Here is a 9,498-nt window from a genome sequence, read left to right as displayed (position 1 = left end):
AATTGAACCATCTTTTCTCTCTACCTGAACCCTCCAGGATTTGGAAACTCTTAGGTTCCCAGTGTCACCGAGCCCAAACTCTTTCTGCTTGCTACACGACAGGCCAATAAGTCGGCAGATGAGGTCCTGGGGCAAGGAACAGCAACTTTATTCAGAAAGCCAGCAGACTGAGAAGATGGCAGACTAATGTCCTAGAGAACCATCTTCCCCAAGTCAGAATTCAGGCTCCTTTTATACTAAAAGGGAAGGGGATATGCTTGGTTGTTGCAAAGTTCTTGGTGTAGGAATTCTTTGTTCTTGGAATCCTTTGCTTTTGTAGCTGTCCATTTGGGTCAGATCATGATGTCCTTGTAAATCTCCAGCAAAACAATTGTTATTTTCTATTCTGCAACTTGTTATCTTTATATAAATGGAAAAGTGTTACTATCCTTAAAGGTTAGAACCTTGAGAATTGGTTATCCTGTATAGTTCAGGCTACAGTTCTTTTACAAAAGGTGCAGAACCAGCAAGACTAAGCCTAGGAAACAGAGCATGGGGTTAAGGTCAAAGGAACAGATCTAATATGGAGTCACATTTGTTCTTTTCTATTACAGAATCAAGCTACAGTGTGCTTTAGTGTGAGAGAAACCATTTTGTCAGTTAGGTTTTTTTTTTTTTTTTTTCCTTTCACTCTTTCACTTTAACCCAGAAGGTGTTCCAGGAAGAAGGTCATAGGCTGATAACCTCAAAAGAATGGACGGTCCCTCCAGAGTTTTCCCCATGATGTCAACAAGGTCTTATCAAGATGGAAGAATACAGCCCCCTGCAAAACACCCTGATTGTTATCATCTTTCTGCTCTGTCCAGTTTTTTTTTTAAACCGAATAATTCTAACCCCAAGATGGATTCACAGTCTCTAAGGCACTAGCCTGCTGTGACTCCTGTTTCCCTGGCAAAACAATAAAGCTATTCTTTTCTGATTCTCCCAAAATTCTGTCTAGGGGTCTCAGTTTGGCTATCGGTATACAGAGGCTGGCCTTTCAGCAACACTGAGAGTGATGTGACTTGCCCCAAAACTGTCATCCATCTTCCATCTGTTTCAGCCTTTTGCACTTTTCCAACAGTGAGAAGTTAAAAACATTACCTTTTACCAGATTAAACATAGCTCCCACATACTGGGTTCTTTACGTGAGCCTGGCCCTATTTGTGCTTTTTACCTCACTTAATAATAATGACAATGCAGTGAGCTCTTGTTCCCAATTACAGATGAGCAAACTGAGGCACAAGGATAGTAAATAGCTTGGCTCAACATTACACAGCAAGGAAGTGACAGAGACACTGGTTCAGCCATCCTCTGATGCCTGTCTTAGCCACTTGTTTTATTGGTAACATTCTTGGATGGACAATTACACAGCTTAAAGGCCATGATGGAATGGACAGAACAAGCTACAAAACGGCATGGGGCATATACTACCATTAAAAAAATGCATATATGCTCAATATAGATCTGATTACCATGGGGGAAAGACTTTGGAACAATGTCTATTATCGATCCATTTAAGTATTCTGAGTGTGGACTAAGAATGCTGCCTGCCATATTAGTAAACAAAGGATGTTGTGGCCATCAAGCCTGCAGCTACTACAGCCGCCCCAAAATGTGCTCCCTGAGGGGACTCAGGATGGGAAAGAACAGGACACTGGCCCTAGACAGCTAAGATGCATATCAAAGGAATGAGTTCAATGAGCCCAGACTCTTGCATCTTCCCATACATAGAAAAGTACAAGATTCACTCACGTGTCCAGTTTTCTTTAATTAACAGTACTCTTTTGAGGTACCGGGGATTGAACCCAGGACTTTGCATCCTAAGCATGCGCTCTACCACTGAGCTATATCCTCCTCCACAAAACAGTAATCTTTTGACGTTCGGACTACCTGGTTTTTGTTGCAAAATTCCTATATCCCAGCTCCTGCCTCCCTGCTTCCCCCAGCAGTCAGTCTCAGTACTGAGAGGCTGTCTCTCTACTTTGAGATCCTCAGGAAGTTTGCCCAAACATATTTCTCAACTTTTAGGTTGTACTTTACAATTTTTCTTTTTTCTTTTATTTTCTTTTTAGGGGGAAGGGTTGTGAATTTTTTTCATTAAACATGAGTTTTCTTTAAAAGCTATGATTTTTCTCTTTGGTAGAGGAATGATACTTTAAAAACTTTCTTCCTATCTTCAAATTACTTATAAAATATATTTTTTCTGGGTCTAGGTTTGTAATTTAATCTATTTAAAACCAACAATCAGCGCACCTCCAAAATCAGAAAACGTATAAAAGGACAAACATGCTTTAAATCAACTGTGTAGGAGATGTAGCCCCGACGATTATGCGGAGAAACTCTTCGGCTCTGCGAGCCCTGAGAGGCCCAGGGGAGAGTCTAAAGCCACCCAGCGCTTGGCGGGAAGGTTTGAGACTCCGCCCTCCTGCCCAACGTTTGATTGAATGAATCCGGAACTCTTCTGGCGACCCTCAGTGGAGCTACCCGGAAGGTAAACTTCCGGTGGGTCTAAGACTTCCGCATGGAGCAGCTGTTCAGGCTAGCCCTAGGCGGACCGGAATTCGGTCACCCCGACTCCCCGCCCACTTCCGGAAGTGATGCACGGTGGGGTTGCCGGAAGAAGTGGCGAAGTTACTTCTGAGGGGATCCGAGTCGCGGCAGCGCACCAGGGGATACAGAGGAGGAGGAAGAGAAGCAGATCAAGCGGACGAAAACAGGTGCACTCGAGTGTGGGGGGACGCGGGAGGAGCCCTGGGCCTGGGGCTTCCCGGCGTTCTCCGCGCTGCTTGGCTCAGCCCCCTTCTCCTTCCACCCCTACCCCTCCATAGCTCGCGCCGCCCCCTGGCTGTTTCCAGGGCAACGGAAGTAGGAGACCCCGCGAGAGGCGGCTCACGAGACCCTCGCGCAGCCATGAGCCCCGCCCCCCACTGGTGTTCGGAAAGGGGCGGGACCTGGAGAGAGGTGTGGGGGCGGGGCGTGATGGGAGGAGATGGGGCGGGACCTGGATGGCTTCGGGAGGGTCTTAGAAGGAAAAGATGTGGGCGAGGCATGAGAGGAGGTGGTGGGATCAGAATGAGGGATAGGGTTGCTTCCTTGGCGCAGGTTGGGTGAAGGCTGAGTAAGAGTAGGTGGGGTGAAACTGGGTGGGAAGGAGGAAGTGAGAGCAGAGCACAACTGAAGAAGAAGGGACAGAATCTGGTAAAAGCAGGTGGGCGGGATCTGGAGTGGATGGAGCCTGAAGGAGGGGCAGAGTCTAGAGAGCGGGGCTTGAGATGAAGCCGAAGGCTGTCCTAGAGCAGAAGGGGGCGGGCCTTATTAGAATTGGATGGGAGGGTATGGAGGCTGGCAGGGGCAAGAATCTGAAGAGATGAAGGAAAGAGGGATGCCCCCAACAAGACCTGTGGCTGGCCTAACCTGACCCTCCCTAGCCCCACAAGGTTCTCAGTACCCTATATTATGCAGGCTGCTCCGTGACGCACCATGTCCACCCCCACCACGAGTTCCCTGGACACTCCCTTGCCTGGTGAGTGACCCACTTCCCAACCCAGCCATACCCCACATCAAGTAATTGTCAGGAGAAACTCACTGTGCTTCCCTCTCCCAGGAAATGCCCCCCCTCAGCCCAGCACCCCATCTTCTTCACCTGATGGAAAGGAGGATGGGCCGGGAGGGGCAGACCCTGATGTCCCAGGCACTGATGGAGCCAGCTCAGCCTCCATCGTGGGTGAGATGAGGCCTGGGAAGGACTTGGAGTTGGTATGGAGGCTTGGAGAGGGATCTTGGAAGGAACAAAGATAGAAAATGGGGATGGGTAGTCCCAGTTTCTTGTTTGTTTGGTTTTTTTTGTCCATCTTTGACTCCTCTTATTTGGAGCCATTCTATGGGGTTCACTGACACACACATCTCTCCATCTGAACTGCCATCTCCCCAACTGGTATCACCCTCCACACTGTGGCTTTTTGCCTCCGATCTCTCATGGACCTTACTCTCTGGCTGCTAGTTACCTCTGCGGCTCTGTTTCTCATGGCTACTGTCCCCCCACCCCAGTCATCCTAGACCCAGCAGAGGAGCCGGAGCGCAAGCGAAAGAAGGGCCCAGCTCCAAAGATGCTGGGCGATGAGCTGTGCCAAGTGTGTGGGGACACGGCCTCCGGCTTCCACTACAACGTGCTCAGCTGTGAAGGCTGCAAGGGCTTTTTCCGGCGCAGTGTCATCCGAGGTGGGGCCGGGCGCTACGCCTGCCGGGGTGGCGGAACCTGCCAGATGGACGCCTTCATGCGGCGCAAGTGTCAGCAGTGCCGGCTGCGAAAATGCAAGGAGGCCGGGATGAGGGAGCAGTGTGAGTGCCTGGGAGTGAGCAGGCTGGCCTGGCCCCTGCCCAGGCTTGGTGCCTCTGCTGAGTCCCGGGTCTCCCCAATAGGTGTCCTCTCCAAAGAACAGATCCGGAAGAAGAAGATTCGGAAGCAGCAGCAGCAGCAGCAGCAGCAGCAGCAGCAGCAGCAGCAGCAGCAGTCTCCCCTGCCAGAGCCGGGAGTCAGCAGCAGCTCAGCCTCCGGGCCTGGGGCCTCCCCTGGAGGGTCCGACGGGGGTGGCCAGGGCACCGGAGAAGGTGAAGGTGTCCAGTTAACAGCCGCTCAGGAACTAATGATCCAGCAGTTGGTGGCGGCCCAGCTGCAGTGCAATAAACGCTCCTTCTCTGACCAGCCCAAAGTCACGGTACTGCCCCTTCCACAGCCTGGAGGGGTGATGGGCCCAGCAGGGTCAGGCCAACAGGCCGTTGGGAGAGAATGAGGCTCTAGAGGGCAGGGGCTTGGAGAGGAGGGTCTCCGAGGGTGTAGGCTTTGCCTCAAGGGGCACCCATAGCCTTGGGCTCACGGGAGAAGTCCTGAAAGTAACCTGGCCCCCCACGTCCCCAGCCCTGGCCCATGGGCGCAGACCCCCAGTCCCGCGATGCTCGCCAGCAGCGTTTCGCCCACTTCACGGAGCTGGCCATCATCTCAGTCCAGGAGATCGTGGACTTCGCCAAGCAGGTTCCTGGCTTCCTGCAGCTGGGTCGTGAGGACCAGATTGCCCTCCTGAAGGCATCTACTATCGAGGTAATGGCCAGCTCACCCAACCTGCCCTCAAGGAACCCCAGAGATAAGCCCCAGGGCAGATGCTGGCTGCATAGTGACAAGGAAGACTCCAGTCCCTGCCCTCTTCTCGTGGGCATGATATTCTACAGGAGAGTGTCAGAATACTAAACAAGTCATCAGAGCCTCCCAGGAGGCAAGGAGAGAAAGGAAACAGGAACTGAGGATGAGGATAATAGAGGATTGTTCTGGAGGGACACACTTTAGAGAATGTGCCAAAAGAGCTTATTTGGGGGGTTGACATTTGAACCAAAACAGTGGTAACGAGTAAGTGTTGAGAGCCTGGTATATGCCAGGCCCCTTTCCAAATGCTGGGTGTGTGGCAGTGAACGAAAGAGATGAAAATGCCTCATAAGCACCTGGGGAGAGTGTCCTAAGCGGAGGGTGCTGGGCGTCTTGCACCTGGAGGAAGGAAAGAGCTCAGAAGGGCCAGCGTGCTGACTGCAGGTGTGGCTGGAGAATGGGGTCAGGGCAGAGAGGTGAGGAATGATGCTGGCAAGATCAGGGCCCCCATTCAGGCCAGGAGAGGAGGGACAGTGGCTAAGGGGTTACAGGGAGGCCTCAGGCCCCTGCTCCTACTGACCCCTCTCCCTGCTGCCCTCAGATCATGCTGCTGGAGACAGCCAGACGCTACAACCACGAGACAGAGTGCATCACTTTCCTGAAGGACTTCACCTACAGCAAGGATGACTTCCACCGCGCGGGTATGGCAGAGAGCAGGCTTGGGGGTGGGGGTGGCACCCTGGCTGGGTCCCTGCTGGCCCGGAGACCTCGGGCTCTCTGATCCCAGTCTGAGCCTCTGTTTCTTTATCTCCAAAATGGGGTGAGCGCTGAGCCCACCCTGCAGTGAGACAGGAGTACCATCTCTGCACAGTGGGACAGAGTGCAGGGTGAGGCAGAGGGGTTCTGCTATCGCATCGGGTGTCTCGATAGGAATTAAGAAAAGCTGCTCCCTCATCCCCAAACCTGGTCTCACATGAGGGAGGCTGGATCTCAGGCCACTGTGAAATGGGCAACCTCCCCAACTGTGCAGGGCAGCCTTGGCCTCTGCCCTCCAAGGTCACTTACTTGGATGTAACCTAGGCGATGGGCTTCTGGAGGAGGTGTAGTTGAACTGAGGCCAGAGGAGTGGGAAAGAACACTTGGGAAAAGGGAGGTGGGTGTAGCATCATCCACCAGGGAATGTGTGTGCAGATGCCTCGCTTTCTCGGCCTCTGGGCTTTCTCGGTGAGTTTCGTTCCCGCCCATCACTCTCCCTGGGGGCACTTCTTTGTACTCCTAGACACCTCCTCCTAACCCCATCTTCCCTTCCTCTAACTCCTGGCTGTCCCAACACCCAAGACAGTGCCAGTAACCCTTTGAGTGTAAGCTTGGCAGGGGAGCACTGGAGGGTGGGGGAATGTTTCCAGCAGAGGTATCAGCATGTGCAAAGTCCTGCAGCGGGCAAGAGCTGGACAGTTTTAAGGAACTACAAGGAGGCTCAGGCAGCTGGAGCACAGGGATGTGGAGCAGAAGAGGTGGTTGGGGTCCCACCACTCCCCCCTCCGCCATTGCCACAGCCCCAGTCCAGGCCTCAGGTGGCTTTCTCTGGAGCATTGCAAGGGCTCCTCATGGGTTTCTGCCTCCACCCCAGCCCAGTGTGTTTGTTCACACAGTTGGCAGAAGAATCCTATTAATAACCAGGTTAGCACATGTCCGTGGCTCCCGTCTCACTGGGAGAAAAGCTAGAGTCCTCGCTGGGCCCACAGGCCCTGCTAGGTCTGGCCCCGTTCCCTCTCCGCCTTCACCTCCCACCGTCCCCTCACTCATCCTCCTCCAGCCACACTGGCCTCCCTCTTAGGGGAACCCACCAACTGTGCTCCCACCTCAGGGCTTTTGTCCTTGCTGGTCCCTCTGCCCAGAACTAGGGTGACCAACTTGCGTCAGTTTGCCTGAACTTCCCAGCTTTCATATTAGAGGTCTCCTGGCCTAGGAAGCTTAGTCCCAGGCAGAACAGATGGGTGGTACCCAACCTGGAACACTCACATATGCTGGTAACTCATTCCCTCCCCTCCTTTGGCTCGGACACCCTACAGCAAGCCTTCCTATGGTGTCCCCCTCCGGTAACCCTCTTGTCTAAGATGTTGACGTGATTCTCAGTGGCTCCCATTACCCTGATCCGTAGAACTCATAACCATCTCACAGGATCGATATGTCCCGTCAACCCAAGTACTACGGAGTCGGGGCTTATAAATACCCTGCCCTGGGGCCTGGCATGCAGTAGGTGCTCAATGAAGTTGGATGAATGAATGAGTCACTCTTGGGAATGAGTATGGGCTTTCCTCTGAGAGCAGTGGAAGCCACCACAGGGGGTGACATAATGCGACCTAGGCTGAAGAATCTTTCCTTTTCCTGAGGAGAGATCCTGGGAGGCCAGGAACGAAGTGAAGGTGGTGTTGAGGGAGTAGAAAACTCTAGATAAATGTTCACTCTCGTTACTTGGTCCTTCATCCGGGCAAGGTTTATAGCACAGGTGCTCTGTGCCAGGCATCCGGGTAGGCAGTGGGGTTATGGGGTGAACAGCACTGAACCTGCTGCCGTTGTCCTCACTGCTGATGGTGGGCAGCGTCCTGGGCCAGGCTGGGGGCTAGTTCATCGGGTCGGGCCTCCCACCTCTGCAGGCCTGCAGGTGGAATTCATCAACCCCATCTTCGAGTTCTCCCGGGCCATGAGGCGGCTGGGCCTGGACGACGCCGAGTACGCCCTCCTCATCGCCATCAACATCTTCTCGGCCGACCGGCCCAACGTGCAGGAGCCGAGCCGAGTCGAGGCCCTGCAGCAGCCCTACGTGGACGCGTTGCTCTCCTACACCCGCATCAAGAGGCCCCAGGTACAGACGGCGCGGGGAGGGCCCGGAAGTCCAGACCCACGTGGGGTCAGCCCAGGGCTGGGGTCTGGCTTCCTAGTCCGAGCCCGGCTCTGTCGGGCTCCCTGGTAGCAGTCTGAGCTCAGGCCAATGTCCTCATCAGTCTATCCTCGGGCCACAGGGGCTGGGGTCCCCAGGTGCTGTCCAGCTGACACCCACTCTGTCTCTCCTGGCTCGGCCTGCGGAGGGAGGCCTGCTAGGTGGTTTGGTGAGCTGAGCCACGCCCGCCTCCCTCCCGTCCCCCCGCAGGACCAGCTGCGCTTCCCCCGGATGCTGATGAAGCTCGTGAGCCTGCGTACGCTCAGCTCCGTGCACTCGGAGCAGGTCTTCGCCCTGCGGCTCCAGGACAAGAAGCTACCGCCTTTGCTGTCTGAGATCTGGGACGTCCACGAGTGAGGGGCCCAGCCACACTGCCCCAGCACCCTGCACCCTCCAATGAACGGACACTGGGGTGGGAAGGGGCCGGGCCTGGGGTCCCACCTTTGGGCTTGGAGCAAGGCCCCTGCCCCACCAGCCCTCAGCCCTCAGGATGAGCCCCAGTCAGGGTCCAGGAGCCTCTCTCCCTGCCTACGGAGTCTTCCTGGGAAGGGTGAATGGGTCACAGGTCCCGACCTCTGACCTCTCCCAGCACTCCCAGCTGCCCTCCCCGCCCAGCTTATGCCTCAAGCCTACTGCGCAGTGCACCTTGAACAGAGGGAGGGGTGGGCCTGTGACTCCCCCACAGCTCAAGAGACCACAGGCCCCCCTCACTCTGCTCCTTTTATTTAATAAAAACTAAAAAAATACAAAAAGAAAATAAAATATGAATAGAAACCTGTTCAGAGTCAGAGTCTGAGATGGGGATGGGCTACCAGGGTCTTCATGGACACCGACCCCCCTGGACCTGGTGCTGGGCTGTGGCGGATTCAGGGTGATGTGACTGGGTGTTTTGGAGGCCCAGGAGAGGCCCCTGACAACCTCAGGGTCACCTCTCTGTGGCTGGAGCCCACTCCTGAAGGACAAGGAGAATGTAAGTGCTTGAGGGGACTGGAGCTCTCATTTAATCAAGTATTTGCGGAAGCTGCTTGTGGACCAGGTGCTGTGCTGGCCTTTCTGGGGACACATGTCATTCATTCAACAAATCTGTGTGAAGCATATACTATGTGCCAAACACAATTTTAGGCACTGGAAATATGAGTGAACAAGATAAAGTCACTCCTCCTAGCCGTCTAGCCGTCAGGGCTGGTAGTCGGGGGATGAGTCTGGACAGCTAGAAGGTAAGGGAATAGGGACTTTAATGGAGGCAGGATGCGGCAGTGAGGGAGCTAAAGGTCTCTCCCAAGAGGCCTTGGTGAGTTCAGAGTAAGGAAGGGCAGGGGCGTTCTCTTAATTTCTCCTTCCCCTGCACCAGGCCCTGAGGGGACACCCAGGTGAGCTGGATGGACAGTCTTGGTCAAGGGTA

At 54.2% G+C, this 9,498-nt stretch overlaps 1 protein-coding gene across 1 annotated transcript; it reads left to right on the top strand.

Annotated features, from left to right (window-relative positions):
* Nucleotides 1-2,582: 2,582 nt before the first annotated feature.
* NR1H2 (nuclear receptor subfamily 1 group H member 2) lies at nt 2,583-8,639 on the top strand. Its single transcript, XM_006191431.3, has 10 exons — nt 2,583-2,738; nt 2,850-2,982; nt 3,484-3,544; nt 3,626-3,745; nt 4,069-4,359; nt 4,441-4,736; nt 4,937-5,116; nt 5,757-5,856; nt 7,813-8,021; nt 8,307-8,639. Exons 3-10 carry the CDS (start codon nt 3,502-3,504, stop codon nt 8,451-8,453), a joined length of 1,386 nt encoding a protein of 461 aa, XP_006191493.1. The 5' UTR covers nt 2,583-2,738; nt 2,850-2,982; nt 3,484-3,501; the 3' UTR covers nt 8,454-8,639.
* The last annotated feature ends 859 nt before the right edge of the window (nt 8,640-9,498 follow it).

The sequence above is a fragment of the Camelus ferus genome, chromosome 9, assembly GCF_009834535.1.
Source record: "Camelus ferus isolate YT-003-E chromosome 9, BCGSAC_Cfer_1.0, whole genome shotgun sequence".
Taxonomy (NCBI): Eukaryota; Metazoa; Chordata; class Mammalia; order Artiodactyla; family Camelidae; genus Camelus; species Camelus ferus.
Note: the sequence above shows the minus strand (reverse complement) of the source record. Positions and strands in the feature narration are given on the sequence as shown.

Excerpts from the sequence above, each read along its gene's own strand:
- NR1H2 (XM_006191431.3), top strand. The coding sequence starts at position 3,502 with ATGTCCACCCCCACCACGAGTTCCCTGGACACTCCCTTGCCTG. Across the intron at positions 3,545-3,625 it reads CCTGGACACTCCCTTGCCTG|GAAATGCCCCCCCTCAGCCC; the intron begins GTGAGTGACCCA and ends TCCCTCTCCCAG. Across the intron at positions 8,022-8,306 it reads CCCGCATCAAGAGGCCCCAG|GACCAGCTGCGCTTCCCCCG; the intron begins GTACAGACGGCG and ends GTCCCCCCGCAG.